Genomic DNA, 19354 nt, shown 5'->3' with positions numbered 1-19354 from the left:
GAGTCATACTAGGTGCTTAGGATACGTAATGAGTGATTAGATTGGGGGGAAAGTATTGCTACCCTCATAGAGCTTACATTCTAATGGGGGAGACCAGCATTCAACCATGAGCATAATAAATGGGCCAATAAAGTGATAAGGACTGGAAGAGAGGAACCAGGGCAGGAGGCAGCATGTTTTAAAGAGGGTGTTAGGATGGATGATTTTGAAGACTTGAGAGAGAGGAGGGAATCAGCTAAGCAGGTGTCTAGGGAAAGAATAGCCCAGTAGACTAGACGAAGTCCATGCCTCCAAGGCTGGAGTGAGCCTGACCCACGTGGGGGACAACGAGGGAACCAGTGAGGCTGAAGGTGGAGAGAACCCATGGGACAGCATCAGGAGGTGAGAGAGCTGGAGGAGGGGACAGACCGTGGGGTCCCCTAGGACACTGCAGCGACTTTGGCCATTGGGGTGGTTTGAGCGGAGGAGTGGTATGGCCTGACTAACATTCTGTGAGGCTCCTTGTGGGCTCCATGTTGAGAATCTACTCTAGGAGGAGCAGGATAGAAGTGGAGAGGTGGCTTAGGAGGTTGTGGTCACAGTCCACCTGAGGGATAACGGTGGTGTGGATGAGGGTGGTGGGCTAAAAACAGGGAACACCTGGTGACCTAGTGGCTAGGATTCCAGACTCTCGTGGTCATGGTCCAGGTTCAATCCCTGGTGGGGCAACTGAGATCCCACAAGTTGTGCAGTGCGGCCAAAAAGGAAAAGAAATTATGGATTCTGGATATCTTGTGAAGGTAGAGCCAGCAGGATTTCTTGACAGTTTGGATGTAGGATGCAGGATGTGTGAGAAGGAGTCAAAGATGACTCCCAAGGCTTTTAGCCTGAGATGTTGGAAGGATGGGTGTGCCATCAAGGGGTAAGGGGAAGCTTAGGGGCAGAGGAGGTCTGGGGCTCGGGGGAGACTCAAGTATTCTGTTTTCAATGCCTTAAGTGTAAGATAGAGCCAGCCACGAGGAGATAATCAAGTAAGCAATCGGATATTCAAACCTGGAGGTTGGGAGGGAGGCTTGACCAACCTGGAGATAGACTTTAGAGAGTGGTGGCATTTGGATGGTGTCTAAGCCAGGAAATTGAATGAGATCACCTGGGAGGGAGAGCAAACGGAGATGAGAAATGAGGACGGAATCCAAGGCCATCCCAACGTGAGAAGACGCGTAGGGGAGAGAACAGCAGAGGAAATGAGTAGAAGCAGCAGTGTGGGTAGTGAAGGAATGAACTCGTGGCTTCTGGAAGCCAAGAGAAGAACGTATGCAAGTGGAAGGTGCAGGTAGCTGGGTCAGAGGTGCTGATACAGCGCAAGGCGAGGCAGAGCCTTGACCACCCGGTGCAGCCAGCTCAGGGGTGCTCTCGGCAAGGGCTGATGGGCTGGGGTAGGGGAGGCTGAAGGCCAGATGGAGTGAGGGTACTCCAGCTGACCAAAAGATGAAGGGGAAAGACTGTCTCAGGAATGGGGAGCTCGGTCTGCACATTCATGCAACTCAACCTCTTAAATATCTCTCAGAGTCTTTCTTCTTTTTCCATCCTGGCTGCCACCAGCTGAGTTTAGGCCACCACCATCTCAGTGGTAAAGAATCCACCTGTCAGTACACAAGACGTAAGAGACCCTGTTTCGATCCCTGGGTTGGGAAGATCCCCTGGAAGATGAAATGGCAACCCACTCCAGTATTCTTGCCTGGAGAATCCCGTGGAGCCTGGTGGGCTACAGTCCAGGGGGGTCACAAAGAGTCAGACATGACTGAGCATGCATGCATCTCTCCCCTAGATTGCAAAAAATATCCTCATACCTCAACTCTCTGCCTCCAATATGGCCCCGTGGAACTCTTCTCAACACTGTAGCCATGGTGATAGTTCTAAATTAAAATCTGGCCCTGTCACTTCTCCACTCGTCACCCTTCCAGGGGCTCTCCTGTGCCCTGAGGATAAAGTCCAGCTTCTCATCGTGGCAGACAGCACTCCTCCGGCTCTGACCTGCTGTCCTCTCCAGTCTCGATTCTCCCTACCCACCCCACCCCCTGTGTCAAACCCACATTGCAGTCAATATTTTTTATATATGTATCATTTTATTTTTACTTACATTTGGCTATGTTGGGTCTTCGTTGCTTTGCAAGAATTTCTCTAGTTGCAGCGATCGGGGGCTTCTCTTCATTGTGATGCGTGGGCTTCACACTGCAGTGGCTTTTGTTGGGGGCACAAGCTCTAGGGCACTTGAACTTCAGCAGTTGTGGCACATGGGCTTAGTTGCTCCACGGCACATGGGATCTTCCTGGACCAGGGATGGAACCTGTGTCTCCTGCATTGGCAGGCAGACTTGCCTCTACTGCGCCACCAAGGAAGTCCCACAGCCAGTACTTTCTGATCCTTCTCACCTCCCATGTTTGATCATTCTTTCCTATACCTTGAACATCCTAGTCCTCAGAACTCTCCACATCTTTTAGAACTCATTCCATGTCTTGGGTTGAATGTCACTTCCTCCAGAAATCTTTCCTTGACCAGCTCACCCCGCCATTGCAAATCTAGGTCTGGTTCAGGTGTCATTTCTAGCACCTGGTGACTCCTCCACCAGAGTACTGTGGCACCTACATATTTATTACTACTACTATTATTATTATGAGGCTATGTTGTTTGGGACTGTAAAATTCTGTGAAGTCAGGGCTTGCCTTTGTATCACACAAACATAACACAATCTCTAACTGCTAGTAGGAACTTGATAAATATCTGTGGAATGAATGGCTTAAACAATCTGGTTAAAATAAAGAAAACTTAAATAATTGTAAGGCAGTTTGTAAAACTAAATGCAACTACTGAAATTATTTCTGAAGGAGATACTTAAGATAAAATAAGAGCTTGTAGTAATTATACTCTGGAACACAAACTTCAAGTATTATTAAGGAGAGAGAAGGATTGGTTAAGAGAGGGAGATATCAAAGAAGGGATCATGGCACATCTAGAACACAAAAGATGCTATTTTGATATTCAGAGAAATATAGGTTTTTTTTTTTTATTTTGAAGGTAATCACTAGTAAAATCTTAAATGAGAATACAGAATTCAAAATATAAAAGATAAATACAAAGAAAATACAAACCTGTATAACAGAAAGCAGACCGCAAAGGAAACAAGAAGCATAAAAAACCATAAAGAATAAAATGAGATACAAATAAGACAAGATAGATTATAACAATAAATGTGAATTTCTTGCTGTCCAGGCACTAAGTCATGTCCAACTCTTTGCAACCCTGCAACCCCATGGACTGTAGCACACCAGGCTTCCCTGTCCTTCACTATCTCCCAGAGTTTGCTCAAACTCACATTCGTTGAGTCAGTGATGCCATCCAACCACCTCATCCTCTTTTGCCCTCTTCTCCTATTGCCTTTGGTCTTTCCCATCATCAGGGTCTCTTCCAGCATCAGGGTCTTTTCTAATAAGTCGAATCTTCACATGAGGTGGTCAAAGGATTGGAGCTTCAGCTTCAGCATCGGTTCTTCCAATGAATATACAGGGTTGATTTCCTTTAGGATTGACTGGTTTGATCTCCTTGCAGTCCAGGGGACTCTCAAGAGTCTTCTCCAACACAACAGTTCAAAAGCATCAATTCTTCGGCGCTCAGCCTTCTTCATGGTCCAACTCTCACATCCATACGTGACTACTGGAAAAACCATAGCTTTGACTGTATGGACCTTTGTTGGCAAAGTGATATCTCTACTGTTTAATACACTGTCTAGGTTTGTCATAGCTTTCCTTCCAAGGAGCAAGTGTCTTTTAATTTCATGGCTGCAAGTCACTGTCCATAGTCATTTTTGGAGCCCAAGAAAATAAAATCTGTTACTGCTTCCAATTTTCCCCTTTCTACCCACAAGTTCCCACAAAAGAACATATATATATATATAGGCAATGCCTATATATATATGTATGTGTGTATATATATATGTATGTGTGTATGTATATATATATATACACACATATATGCGGGCTTCCCTGGTGGCTCAGATGGTAAAGTTGGTGATGGACAGGGAGGCCTGGTGTGCTGCGATTCATGGGGTCGCAAAGAGTCGGACATGACTGAGCGACTGAACTGAACTGAACTGATTTACCATGAAGTGATGGGACAGGATGCCATGATCTTAGTTTTTTGAATGTTGAGTTTCAAGCCAGCTTTTTCACTCTCCTCTTTCACTGTCATCAAGAGGCTCTTTACTTCTTGTTCACTTTCTGCTGTTAAAGTGGTATCATCTGCATATCTGAGGTTGCTGATATTTCTCAGCAACCTTGATTACAGCTTATGATTCATCCAGCCCATTATTTCATGACGTACTCTGCATAGAAGTTTAATAAGCAGGGTGACAATATACAGCCTTGTCGTACTCCTTTCCCAATTTTGAACCAGTCCTCTGTCCAAGGAATTTTCTATGCAAGAATACTGGAGTGAGTTGCTATGCCCTCCTCCAGGGGATCTTCCCGATCCAGATCCCAGGGATGGAACCTGAGTCTCTTGCATCTCCTGCATTGGCAGGCAGATTCTTTATCATTAGCACCACCTGGGAAGCCCCATGAGTTTTTTAAGCTACCCTGTTACCAACATGGAGACTCTCAAACACTTTAAAATAACATGAAACAAAAGGTTATAATTAAAGAGTAGGCAGAGGCAATTCTTGGAGAAGGAAATGGTAACCCACTCCAGTATTCTTGCCTGGAGAATCCAATGGACAGAGGAGCCTGGTGGGCGACAGTCCATGGGGTCATACAGAGTTGGACTTGACTGAGCAATTTAGCAGCAGCAGCAGAGGCAATTCTAGCAAAAACTGAAAATAAAATGATATATTGATACCATATGAAGCGCAGAATTCCAGGGAAATGCACAAAATAAGAAGAAAAGATTCACTTGACATTGATAAAGGATACAGTCCATAGTTCCCTGATAGCTCAGTTGGTAAAGAATCTGCCTGCAATGCGGGAGACCCGGGTTCAATTCCTGATTCGGGAAGATCTGCTAGAGACAAGATAGGCTACCCACTCCAATGTGCAATAAGGGAGACCTTGGTTCAACCCCTGGGTTGGGAAGATCCCCTGGAGAAGGGAAAGGCCACCCACTCCAGTATTCTGGCCTGGAGAATTCTATGGACTGTATAGTCCATGGGGTCGCAAAGAGTCTGACATGACTGAGTGACTTTCACTTCACTTCACAGTCAGTAGTGAAGAGATAACCATTAAGAACCTTACATGCCAAAAAACTATGATAAAATGGAGAAGCTAACTGAAAAATAATTCTAGATGATTTTTAATTCATATCTCAGTCTTTTCCATAGATGAAGAGGGAAAAAAATTTAACAGCTTCAAATCATACATGTGAATATACATGCTGAACTTCGAGCCATGCAAACAGAATACAATACTAATACTCCAAAATCCGACATTATTTAAAGCTGTAATATAATACACCAAAAAAATTAATAGCAAAAGTTAATTCTTAAAAACAATTTAACTTTTAAAAAATTTCTTTGCACGCTCCCAAATGAATATGGCATCAAGAGTTATTTAATTGCAGACTAAGAAAGAAAGACAGTGACAACCCTGTGACTCGAAACAAATGGCTCTGACCTCACCTCTGTTCAAAGGAAGATCCACAGCACTTTAAAAATTACTTTTATTGTGACTTAAGGAAAAACATTGCAGGCGGATTCCTTACCAGCTGAGCCACAAGGGAAGCCCAAGAATACTGGAGTGAGTAGCCTATCCCTTCTTCAGCGGATCTTTCAGACCCAAGAATCGAAGAAAAGCTATGACCAACCTAGACAGCATATTACAAAGCAGAGATATTACTTTGCCAACAAAGGTCCAGCTAGTCAAAGCTACGGTTTTTCCAGTAGTCATGTATGGATGTGAGAGTTGGACAATAAAGCTGAGTGCTGAAAAATTGATGCTTTTGAACTGTGGTGTTGGAGAAGACTCTTGAGAGTCTCTTGGACTGCAAGGAGATCAAACAAGTCCATCCTAAAGGAAATCAGTCCTGAATATTCATTGGAAGGACTGATGCTGAAGCTGAAGCGCCAATATGTTGGCCACCTGATGACTCCTTGGAAAAGATGCTGGGAAAGATTGAAGGCGGGAGGAGAAGGGGATGACAGAGGATGAGATGGTTGGATGGCATCACTGACTTGATGGACATGGGTTTGGGTAAACTCTGGGAGTTGGTGATGGACAGGGAAGCCTGGCATGTTGCAGTCCATAGGGTCGCAAAGAGTCAGACATGACTGAGCGACTGAACTGAATTGAAGGAAAAACATATTGCTAAGTTAACTGGGAAGTCAATCCTAGGAGCTGGGAAGAGAAAAGGATTAATAAGATGAAGGCAATAATTAATGGATTGGAATATTTTTAAAGAGAATTGATCAAAGAAATCCAATAGCTGATTTCTTGACAAAAAAATAATTAAAATAGAATTCCAGCAAGACAGTAAATATGCAAAACACAGTGCGGAGACAATCACAGTGAATTTCAAATGAGAAAAGGTGCTTATTCCTAGATACAGTGCAGATAACTGCCCCCATCCAAATTTGTTCTCCACCTGCGTGGACCCATCTGCAACTCTCCTGGCTCTCTGCTCCCTGGGCTTCATCCGGGCAGTGTCCCAGAAGCCGGGGAGGAAGGAGAGTGAGGTCAGAAGGTGTGTTCGCTAGGTGCCCTCTCAGCTTGAGGCTGGTGTGAGTGGCCCTAGCCAGAGATCTCTGCTCCTGGTAAGACAACCCACTCCATTCTCTCACCCCGCAGGCCCAGGAGTGGGAATCAGTTCCACTGCCAGCTCTGTATCAACGCACCGTTCCCTGTGGTTATTCTGCACACACACCTGGCTAAACAAGCCCTGTATCAGTAACCCTCCTGGAATAATCCTACCTTAAATGTGCCCTCTGTTCCCTGTTACAGCCCTGACTGGTACACATGCAATGCTGAATTTCTTTTTCCAGGAAAATATAGATGAACAAAATTAAGCCAAGAATAAATCAAAATAAAATATGCCAGTAACTGTGAAAAAATTGGAAACATTATCACCTGCAGCTAAAGGTTCAAATGCAAAGTCCATCGTGCTTTCTTATTCCCTATAATTATCTACTTTTCAAAACCGCCCAGAGTATTAAAAAGATAGAAATCGTCTCAGACAATTTTACTAAGTTAACACTTGAGTGACATTAAAACTGATAGTAATGTTAATAGCTCAAAAAGCTAAAACTGTAAAGCAAACTTATTTATTAAAAGATGAAAAATATCTTAACAAATTGAATCTACCATTCTATTTAGAAGACTAGCCAAATAGAGACTGTTTTATGAAAGGCAACATAGGTCAGTATTGGATAATCTTTTTGTAGCGATTTGGCTAGAAAACCTTAAAAACTTAAATCATAAATCTAGTAATACAAAGATATTTCCTTAACTTAGAACGAAGTATTTATCTCCTTCACAGCCTTGTCACGGCAAAGGGGCTTACATAACTCAAGGAAGCTATGAGCCATGCCGTGCAGGGCTACCCAAGACAGACAGGCCATGGAGAGTTCTGACAAAATGTGGTCCGCTAGAGGAGGGAACCCACTCCAGGATTCTTGCCTGGAGAACCCCATGAACAGTATGAAAAGGCAAAAAGATATGACACCAGAAGATGAGCCCCCAGGTGGAAAGGTGTCCAGTGTGCTCCTGGGGAAGAGCAGAGGGCAGTTACTAACAGCTCCAGAAAGAATGAAGCCACTGGGCCAAAGCAGAAACGATGCTAAGTCGTGGATGGGTCTGGTGGTGAAAATAAAGTCCAATGCTGTAAAGAACAATATTGCATAGGAACCTGGAATGTTAGGTCCACAAATCAAGGTTGATTAGACATGGTCAAGCAGGAGATGGCAAGAATGAACATCGACAGCTTAGGAATCTGAACTAAAATTGACGAGTATGGGCAGATTTAATTCAGATGACCATTATATCTATTACAGTAGGCCAGAATTCCTTAGAAGAAATGGAACTATAAGGAACTATATTCCTTATAGTCAATAAAAGAGTTCAAAATCCAGTACTTGGGTACTGGACAGAAACTGTAAGGACCTAAAGGAAGCAGAAGAGATTAAGAAGAGAGGGCGAGAATACACAGAAGAATTATACAAAATGGTCTTAATGACCCGAATTACCACAGTGGCGTGGTCACTTACCTAGAGCCAGACATCCGACATCCTGGAGTGTGAAGTCAGTTGAGCCTCAGGAAGCATTATTATGAACAAAGCTAGTGGAGGTGATGTAGAATTCCAGCTGAGCTATTTAAAATCCTAAAAGATGATGCTGTTAAAGTGCTGCACTCAATATGTCAGCAAATTTGGAAAACTCAGCAGAAGCCACAGGACTGGAAAAGGTCAGTTTTCATTCCAAACACAAAGAAGTCAAAGAATATTCCAACTACTATAGAACTGTGATCATTTTACATGCTAGAAAAGTTATGCTCAAAATCCTTCAAGCTAAGCTTCAGCACTGTGTGAACTGAGAACTTCCTGATACTCAAGCTGGGTTTAGAAAAGGCAGAGGAACCAAAGATCCAGTTGCCAACATGTGTTGGATCATGGAGAAAGCAAGGGAGTTCCAGAAAAACATCTACTTCTGCTTCATTGACTACACTAAAGCCCATCACTTCATGGCAAATAGAAAGGGAAAAGTGGAAGCAGTGACAGAGTTTATTTTCCTGGGCTCCAAAAATCACTGTGGATGGTGACTGCAGCCATGAAATTAAAAGATGCTTGCTCCTTGGAAGGAAAGCTATGACAAACCTAGACTGCATATTAATAAGCAGAGACACCAGTTTGCTGACAAATTTCCATATAGTCAAAGCTATGTTTTTTTCCAGTCATCATGTATGGATGTGGGAGTTGAAAGAAGGCTGAGCACCAAATAATTGATGTTTCTGAATTGTGGCTCTGGAGAAGACCCTTGAGAGTCCCCTGGACTGCAAGAAGATCAAACCACTCATTCCTAAAGAAAATCAACCCTGAATATTCATTGGAAGGACTGATGCTGAAGCTGAAGCTCCAATCCTTTGGCCACCTGATGGGAAGAGCCAACTCATTGGAAAAAACTCTGATGCTGGGAAAGACTGAAGACAAAATGAGAAGGAGGCAGCAGAGGATGAGATGGTCAGATAGCATCACCGACTCAGCGGACATGAATTTGAGCAAACTCTGGGAGATAGTGAAGGACAGGGAAGGCTGACATGCTGCAATCCATGGGGTTGCAAAGAGTCAGACATAACTTAGCAACTGAACAACGACACAAAATTTATTGGAAACTACTATCCAAGATTATGGTGAAAGATTAGAGACAGTCCTATTAAATTTAGTCCTATTAAATTTAGATGATGCCTGTTATCAATTACTGTTATTTAACATTGAATTTTAAAGCTCTAGTCAGTGTAATAGGACAAGGAAAATAAATATTGAGGAGGATAAAATATTATTTGCAAAAATGATTTTCTATCTGAAAAATAACCTTAATAAATAAAGTATACTTATAAATCAGCGGGGCTTCCCTTGTGGTTCAGCTGGTAAAGAATCTGCCTGCAATGTGGGAGACCTGGGTTCAGTCCCTGGGTTGGGAAGATCCCCTGGAGAAGGGAAAGGCTACCCACTCCAGTATTCTGGCCTGGAGAATTTCATGGACCCTTTAGTCCATGGGGTCACAAAGAGTCAGACACGACTGAGCGACTTTCACAATGGAAAAAAAGAACACAGGATAGAAAAGGTGAGCAAAAGACATAATCTAGCAATTCATAAAAGAAGACAAATGTCGACCAAAAGTAAGTATTTCAACTTGTACCTATCACATTTAAATAATTAATGAGATGATCTGGGTAGGAAGAAAGAGGTCATCTCATACTCAGTTCTTCAAAAAGGGTAACAACATACACTTACAGTTTGACGGTATGTTTTAAGACCTTTGAAGTATACACTCTCATTGGAAACCAGAATTGAAAGAGACACATGTACCCCAATGTTCATCACAGCACTGTTTACAATAGCTAGGGCATGGAAGCAACCTAGATGTCCATTGGCAGACGAATGGATAAGGAAGTAGTGGTACATATACACAATGGAATATTACTCAGCTATTAAAAAGAATGCATTTGAGTCAGTTCTAATGAGGTGGATGAAAATGGAGCCTATTATACAGAGTGAAGTAAGTCAGAAAGAAAAACACCAGTACAGTATATTAACACATATATATGGAATTTAGAAAGATGGTAATGATGACCCTATATGCAAGACAGCAAAAGAGACTCAGATGTAAAGAAAAGATTTTTGGACTCTGTGGGAGAAGTTGAGGGTGGAATGATTTGAGAGAATAGCATTGAAACATGTATACTACCATATATGAAATAGATCGCCAGTCCAGGTTTGATGTATGAAACAGGGCACTCAAAACCAATGCACTAGGACAGCGCTGAGGGATGGGATGGGGAGGGAGGTGCAAAGGGGGTTCAGGATGGGGAACACATGTACACCCATGGCTGATTCATGTCAATGTGTGGCAAAAACCACCACAATATTGTAAAGTAATTAGTCTCCAATTAAAATAAATAAAAACTATGGAGGAAAATAATAAACATTAAAAAGGGGGGAAAAAAAAGTATACACACTCATTGACTTGCAGTTCTCCTTCCAGCAATTCAGTATAAGCAATCTAAATAAGAAAGGTTGGACACAGAGAAATTATATTCAGAGGTATTCATTGTTGATAAGATAAAAAAATATTATATAACTTACAATAGTTAGTCATTGAATTCATTATGCTACATTCATACAATATTATATGGCCACTAAAAATAATGTTTAAATGCTCATTTGTAATTTTTGAATTGTTCACAATCTATTGTGAAGAGTTGGACATGACTGAGCGACCGACACTTTCACTTTCTGTATCTTAAAGGGGTGTTAGATCTGAAAGAAGCTAGGTAGTGGTTTGGTTGATAAGTCGTGTCTGACTCTTGCAACCCCATGCACTGTACCCCTCCAGGCTCCTCTGTCAGTGGGATTCTCCAGGCAAGAACACTGGAGTGGGTTTCCATTTCCTCCTCCAGGGGATCTTCCCAACCCAGGGATCGAACCTGGTTCTACTGTACAGGAGGCAGATTCTTAACGGATGGAGCCACCAGGGAAGCCCAGAAAGAAGCCAGGCAGGTTGTAAAGGGGGCAACTTCCTTGAGTGTGTTCAGGAGCCCCCGTGAGCAGGATGCTGGCCAGGCTTGCAGTTGGTTCTGACTGTTGTCTACTGCGGCTACTTGGTGCCTGACCTCAGAAAAAAATTGCTTAACCTCAGTTTTCTCAACCAAGACATAAACAAAACAGTTTCACAGCACTTGGTAAATCCTAAACCTCAAAAATAAAGAATAGTGAAGTCGCCCTGTTGTTATTTAGTCACTAAGCTGTGTCTTGACTCTTTTGCAACTCCGTGGACTGTAGCCCACCAAACTCCTCTGTCCATGGGATTTCCCCAAAATCAAATCTGAATTCCATCAAGCTCTAAATCCAACTACTAATTTACAGAACTCAGAGAAAAAGTGGCATCCCACAGGGATACAATCAGCAAAATCCCAACAGTGAGAAACTCCACAGGACAAATAACCCAGTTTCTTCAACAAATAAATCACACAAAACAAAAAAGAGAGGTCTGAAAATATGTCATATCAACCAATGTAAAGGTGTTGGTCTTATCTGAATTCTTATTCAAGCAAGCAAATGATTGTTTTGATATAATGGCATTTAAGAGAAATTTGTGAATTTAAACATAGAGTATCTATTGCGTGCTTAGTTGCTTCAGTCATGTCCGACTCTCTGCGACCCCATGGACCATGGCCTGCCAGGCTCCTCTATCCCTGGGATTCTCCAGGCAAGAATACTGGAGTGGGCTGTCATTTCCTGCTCCAAATCTGACCTGAGACAAGCCAGAACGAGAGTATATCTTAGATGATACTAAGACACCGGCTTCCCAGGTGGCGCTGGTGGTAAAGAACCCACCAGCCAGTGCAGGATAGATGGATGCAGGTTTGCTCCCTGGGTCGGGAAGATCCCCTGGAGGAGGGCACGGCAGCCCACTCCAGTGTTCTTGCCTGGAGCATCCCATGGACAGAGGAGCCTGGCGGGCTGCAGTCTACAGGGGCGACAGAGGGACTCGATAGTGAAGTGACTCTGACGTGAAGTCACTGAGGTGACAGCATCGCACAACAAGGAACTAGTGTTAATTTCTCAGCTGTTACAATCAGTCTGCATTTGTGTTTCTTCTAAACGTCCTTTAAGAGACACACGAATATTTATAGATGACATGACAGGCGGCACTGAATTTGCTTTAAAATAACATGAGGGAAGGGGGACCGGAAGTGCGGCTAGAGCAACGGGCCATGAGCTGAGGGCGGGTACACGAGGCTTTGCCCTACTGTTCAGCCTACTGAAAATACTTTCAGTGTATTTTCAAACTTCTCCATAACGACAACAAAAGATTTCTGCTTTTAAAAAGCAAACACTCTTTCCATCTTTATGATGAAGCCGATGGACCTGAATCGCAGAATTTGCAAATTAGAAAACAAGCACCCTTGGCCAGTAGGGACTATGGATATAAAGCAGAAAGGCCAACGGGAGGGAAAAATTCAACAGCAAAGCGATTCTTCTCCCCCAACTTCCTGACACGTTAGAAAACTGAAGCCAGAAATTGGGAACGCCATCCTTGCGCAGACTCCTTCCCCCCAACCCCAACCCCCCCCCCCCCCAGCCGTTCTGATTCCTTTTCTCTGAGCCACTCTCCAGACCCAGAGAGCAGCAGCATATCCCTCCTGGGAACTCCTTGGCCCAGACTGCTCTGGGCCTCTCTGTGCACTCCGCCTCCGACCCTATTGCATTGTTACTGGGACGCTATTGTTCCCTGGGAGGGTCGAGAGGTCACACAGCCAGGAAGTGGCTGAAGCAGGATGCAGGCACCCCCTCCCAGCTCCCCAGCCTTTCCCACCTGGACCCAAAACCCAGCCCACCCAAACCGTGCCTCCTACCATTTCCGACCAGGTGCTGAAGACCTGCGCAGCGGTCCCCGCAGTCATCGAGGTTCTTTTCAACTCCTACCCTCAGCTCTGCGTCTCCGAGTCCTGGAAGGAGGTGATCCCTGAAGAAGTGTTTCAGGTGAGGAGGCGGCCCCCTCTTCCTCCGTTAGTACAGACTGCCGTCTTATTTCTGTTCTCCTATGTGGGGTTTTGCACTCATATCCAGGAAAGGATGAAACATCTGGGGAAGGAAAGAGAAGGGCAAATCAGGGGCATGTCTGAGTGTTTCTGTTTTTCTCCTGGAGGCTCGGTACTCACTCAGCCCTGGGTCTGGTTGGGGCGCTGTGGGCTGCAAGGACCACTCTGGCTTTGGAAGGTCAGGGCTCCATAACCAGTGTCCAAGTGAGGGTGGGCCACGGAGACCCAGACTCCTGTGTGTCTGTTTCACCTTCTGACATCTCAGGATATGACCGAGGCAGCTGCAGGCACTGCATTCATACACGACAAGTCCACAGGTGACTGCCAATTAAGAAAAAACTTATTTGCCTAGAAGCCTCTAGAAAATGGCCCCTGATGTTTTATTGACTTGAGTCCTATGCAGATTGCACACACTCATGCTAATTCACTTCGGCCGTGTCTGACTGTGCGTCCCTATAGACTGTATCCCTCCAGTCTCCTCTGTCCATGGGCTTCTCCAGGCAAGAATACTGGAGTGGGTTGCCATGCCCTTCTCCAGGCGATCTTCCTGAACCAGGGATCGAACTTGTATCTCTTAGGTCTGCTGCATTGGCAGGCAAGTTCTTTAGCAGATTCTTTACCACTAGTGCCACCTGGGAAGCCCCCTGTGCAGATTAGGAATTCAAGGAGATGACCCATATTATCTGAGATCACCCAAAACAGACTTCCCTCTGACTGAGCAGAGCCGCTCTACAGAAAAGTGCCCAGACCCGCTTTGGGTAGGATCTGGTGGCTCAGACAGTAAAGAATCTGCCTGCAATGCAGGAGACCCAGGTTCGATCCCTGGGTTGGGAAGAGTCTCTAGAGGAGGGCATGACAACCCACTCCAGTGTTCTTGCCTGGAGAATCCCATGGACAGAGGAGCCTGGCAGGCCACAGTCCATGGGGTCACAAAGAGTCCGACACGACTGAGTGACTAAGCGCGCGCGCACGCGCGCGCGCGCACACGCACACACGCACACACACACACACACACACACACACACACACACACACACACCATCAGTAGCCACAAAAGGATTCCCCGTGCCATCAGGGCTCTTCTCTCTGGGAAAAAGAAGGAAGTGTGCCGGTCCCACGTGCCCAGACTGACACTTCCCGCCCTCCTTTCAGATGCACCAGGCTTTCTACCGGTCCCTCTTCGCCTTGGCCCACAGGCCCCGCTGTCTGCAGCATCTCTGCCGCTGCGCCATCCGGAAATCATTTGGCAGAAAGTGCTTTTCCCTCGTGCCTCTGTTGCCCTTGCCGGAGTCCCTGCAAAATTACCTGCTTCTGGAGCCAGAGGGGGTTCTGCACTGAAACCCAGCAGTGTGGCCCAGGACACTGTGCTCTTCTGACGGGCCTTGGATGGGACCTCCCACCTGCCCAGTGCACAGACCTCACCCTGCTTCAGGTTCCACCTGGGCATGGAGTTGGTAATAAAAGCCCTTCCTGCCTCTCTCAGGGTTCTTGTGAGAATTGAAACTGTGACTGTCATAGTACATGTATCACAAAGTATCTTTCCACAGTTCAGTTCGGTTCAGTCGCTCAGTCATGTCTGACTCTTTGCGACCCTGTGAACCGCAGCACGCCAGGCCTCCCTGTCCCTCACCAACTCCGGGAGTTTGCTCAAACTCATGCCCATTGAGTCAGTGATGCCATCCAACCATCTCATCCTCTGTCGTCCCCTTCTCCTCCCGCCTTCAATCTTTCCCAGCATCAGGCTCTTTTCAAATGAGTTAGTTCTTTGAATCAGGTGGCCAGAGTATTGGAGTTTCAGCTTCAACATCAGTCCTACTAACGAACACCCAGGACTGATCTCCTTTAGGATGGACTGGTTGGATCTCCTTGCAGTCCAAGGGACTCTCAAGAGTCTTCTCCAACACCACAGTTCAAAAGCATCAATTCTTTGGTGCTCAGCTTTCTTTATAGTCCAAGTCTCACAGCCATACCTGACTACATGGACTACCTTTCCACAGAGGTTGAACTAAAAGGTGTATGTTTCCCGGAGTTGGTCTCCCTGCCCACGATGGTTTAGCCACAGTCATGCTGCCCCTGCCCCCAGCCTTCAGACCCTCTGACTTAGGGCGGGAAAACATTACCCCCGTCCTAGAGCTCAGCCCCCTTGGGAAAACTCTGCCCTGCAAACATGACAGTCGTCCATATGCAGAGAGGGGGACACGTGCTTTCGTAACGAGAGCCCATGTGCAGGAGTCCGCTGGTGCTTCCAAGCGCATCACCGCCCAGAGCCCCTCGGAGGACGCTGGAGGGGTGGTGAGCGGACACTGTGATCCTGTGCAAGTCTTCTGTCCGACGGCCCCAGCAGACCCAGCTGATCCAGCCTGTGGGGGACAGTCCAGGATGCCGGATACAGAGGCAGGTTCGTGGCGGCTACCCTCAGCTCAGCCTGAGCATCTGTAACAGGAGGAAGCTCTAAAACCTAGGACTGGATTAACCATGTTTTTATATTTTTTATGTTCTGGTGCTTTGACACCTGGGGCCTTTTGGACCAGGACTGCCCACCCCCCCAGGATTAGCCAGTTCTTAAAGACAATAAACAATGTGCCCCCAAGCATCCTTTTCAAATACAACTCAACCAGCCCAGGGCTCACACCCCTACCACCTTCCTGGATCTCCTGTCCCTATCCTCCACCTCCACCGCCCCAACCAGGGCCACCCGGACACCTGGGGGCAACCCCTCTGCCTCTGAGCCCACTGCAGTTGTTGAGATGAGCCAGTCCTGTGCCTTGTGTATCCATCCCCATGGAAACGACAATAAGGCTCCTGCCCACCTCTCCTCCCCCCGCCCCCACCCTGGTGCTCCCGCATGTGCTGTGGCCCTTCTCTTGGGAACTGTGAGTAATAAACTATCTCTTCACTGGTCTGAAGATCTCTCTTCTCATCTGTTGGCCTTGCATGCGTACGTGCTAAGTTGCTTCAGTCGTGTCCAACTCTTTGCAACCCTACAGCCTATAGCAGGCCAGGCTCCTCTGTCCACGGGATTTTTCCAGGCAAGAATACTGGAGTGGGTTGCCATTTCCTCCTCCAGGGGATCTTTCTGACACAGAGATCAAACCCGTGCCTCCTTCACTGCAGGCAGATTCTTTACTGCTGAGCCACCGGGGAAGCCCTCTGTTGGCCTTACTAGACCTCAAATGTTACACCCCATATTTTAAAGCCAGGACTCTGTGAGAGCCCTCTGAGGATAAGCAGTGACTCCATTTTTTTCCAGTTTGAGCCAGCGCACAGTGCAGCTGGGATGGATCTCGGGGTGGGGGGACACCAACCCACCATGGCACCCCAGCGGGTGACTGCTGTCTAAGGTGGGATGTTGTCTGCACCATGAGTGAAGCCCACTGCGGTGCTGAAGAGGGGCCCTGGCAGGGCCACCCAGTGAGGGCCGACATCACAAAAGGAGTAGCCAGGCTGGGTCTTGGTGGATGGTCAGGTTTCAACATAGCGGGTCAGGCCAAGGAAGGCATAGGAGAGCTGACCCACCCACACCCTGCCCTTTGAGACGGACAGCTCCCCTGACCTACATAAGCACAGCTCAAGACCTCACAGAAACACACCCCACCTCGGGCAGATGGCTCTCCCCAAGCCCCTCCACATAGACGTTCAGGAGCCACCACTGGGTCAGAAGGAAAAGTCGAACAAAGGCTGGGGTGCAGCAAGGAGCATGCACTATGGAGGGGCAGTGACTGGTCCTGAGGGGAGGGTCCCCGTGCCTTCATAACTGAAAGGAGGAGGGCTGGAGGAGCTGGGAGGCAAATCGGGAGGACCTCGGCTTCCAGATCAAGGATCTGAGCTTCCCTGGACAGGCTGTGAGGAGCCATGGAGCAGGTGAGAAGGTGTGGTCCCAATGAGACATCACGTGTGTGCACGCTAAGTCACTTCAGTCGTGTCTGACTCTTTGCGACCCCGTGGACTGCAGCCCGCCAGGCTCCTCTGTCCATGGGGTTCTCCAGGCAAGAATACTGGAGTGGGTTGCCATGCCCTCCTCCAGGGGATTCTTCTGACCCAGGGATTGAACCCAAGTCTCCTGCATCTCCTGCATTGTAGGCGGATTTTTCACCTGCTGTGCCGCTGGGGGAGCCCCAGGGAGACACTGGGGAGCTACTTTGTCCTGGAAAAGGATGCGGTACACTAGAGGGTGGGCAGGAGCCCTACCGTGACACCCCTGACACCCCAGCCGTAGGGCTTCAGATCCAGGCTGCTCCGCCGAGCACGAGGAACCGCTCCTTAGCCAAAATCGGCTGCAGTTTGCTCAGGTGGGACGTGAATGCATGCATATCTCTCGCACTGGGGTAGGACTCAGCGAAAGCATGCAGGACAGCACCAGCCTTCTCCGCTCCAAAGGGATCTTGTTAAAACGCGGATTCCGACACGGGCATCCAGAGTGCGGCCTGGATTCTGTGGGTCTGGGAACTTTAACGTCGCTAACAAGCTTGGGTGACACCCCTGCCCGTGGTTGGTTCTACTGAGTGCACGGTGCAAAGCCTCAGAGCCACAAGGGTCCGGAGAAGGAACACCATAAATGGCTCCTTCTGTTATTATGATTGTTTTATCATTAGCAGGAAATAGCCTAATGCTGAAATAAAGACTAAAAACGGAAAAGTAAAGTGACATTATTTATGAGAACAAATGAGGGAGGCAAACAGTAAGAAATGCAGCCCCAGCCACCACTCAGGAGCCCTGTCCTCGCAGGATTTTGCAAATGAGAATCTGAGTGAACCTGCTGGCCCGACACAGCGTATTCTTCAAGCTCCCCTCTCCAGCCCATCCTCCTCAGAGAACACTTCGGTTGTATTTCTGAAATGCACTAAATTCGAAATATGTCTGGAGTCCCGCCACAAAGTAGAACTCTTTTTAAACCGCACCATATAGCTCTCAGGGCCTTAGTTCCCTGACCAGGGATTGGACCTGCACCCTCATCAGTGAAACCATGGAGTCCTGAACCGTCGGACTGCCAGGGAATTCCCCACATTGACTTCACATTTCTAAAACTCTGACGAATACAGACCAATTATTACATTTTAAAGACACATTTCCCCCCAAATTACTGCTTAAAAACAACATGATTCTCACAGTGAACCCCAGACATCTCCCTGTAACTGCCTGAAATTGTTCCACTGCCAAAGAATTTGTCTTCATAATTTCATCCTCAAGAATTTTATTGGACAGCAAGGAGATCCAACCAGTCCATCCTAAAGGAAATCAACCCTGAATATCCATTGGAAGGACTGATGCTGAAGCTGAAGCTCCAATACTTTGGCCACCTGATGTGAAGAGCTGACTCATTAGAGAAGACCCTGATGCTGGGAAAGATTGAAGGCAGGAGGAGAAGGGGACGACAGAGGATGAGATGGTTGGATGGCATCACCTACTCACAGGACATGAGTTTGAGCAAACTCTTAGAGATAGTGAAGGACAGGGTGTGCTGCAGCCCAAGGGGTTGCAAAGAGTCGGACTCTACTGAGCGACTGGACAACAACAAAACAAAAAGTAAAATAACTGAAAAATTTGTAATAGCGATGGCTGTGTCTAGTCCTACTCTATGCTGCACGTGGTAGGATGGTCTGAAATGAAGGAGACGCGCATAATTCCACATAGATAAGAGAAAGAAAAGAGGGGAGGAGAAGGACAAGACTGAGAGAAGGAACAGAGGAAGGAGGGAGCGAGAAAAGGTTTGGCGGGGAGAGAAGGAAGTTAGCTGAGACAACATCTGAAACTACCTTCTGCTTTAAAGCTAGAATTATCTTGGCTGTCTTCTTTTCCAGGGGAAAAAACATACCCTGGTATCTCTTATATTAAAGAGTAAAAATGTTTTCCATTCTTAAACAGTTCACATAGAACATCATTACTTTTCTCTCTGAGTATATTACATAAACTCAATCCCATAAGACCTAAACTTTCTTTAATTTTAAATGTAGTGTTTAATGACGCATTCATATGGTTCAAAATTCAGAAGGTAATAAAAGAGCAAATGCTCTTTCTACTAAAAAGGAAAAAGATAGCAGAGGAATATTTTCCCTCCAACTTTATTATCTCTGGCTAT

General features: G+C 46.3%; 1 protein-coding gene across 3 annotated transcripts in view; it reads left to right on the top strand.

The window, feature by feature from the left end:
• Positions 1–16184, top strand: part of ASB18 (ankyrin repeat and SOCS box containing 18) — a 77730-nt gene extending 61546 nt beyond the window's left edge. For all 3 annotated transcript variants that reach the window (XM_081494026.1, XM_081494025.1, XM_081494024.1), the window contains 2 exons: positions 13106–13219; positions 14431–16184. In XM_081494026.1, the coding sequence (XP_081350152.1) occupies positions 13106–13219; positions 14431–14616 (300 nt within the window). In that variant the 3' untranslated portion in view covers positions 14617–16184. The remainder of the gene's footprint in view (positions 1–13105; positions 13220–14430) is intronic.
• The last annotated feature ends 3170 nt before the right edge of the window (positions 16185–19354 follow it).

Source organism: Giraffa tippelskirchi, chromosome 5 (assembly GCF_054371585.1).
Source record: "Giraffa tippelskirchi isolate mGirTip1 chromosome 5, T2T-mGirTip1v1.2.pri, whole genome shotgun sequence".
Lineage (NCBI taxonomy): Eukaryota > Metazoa > Chordata > Mammalia > Artiodactyla > Giraffidae > Giraffa > Giraffa tippelskirchi.
Note: the sequence above shows the minus strand (reverse complement) of the source record. Positions and strands in the feature narration are given on the sequence as shown.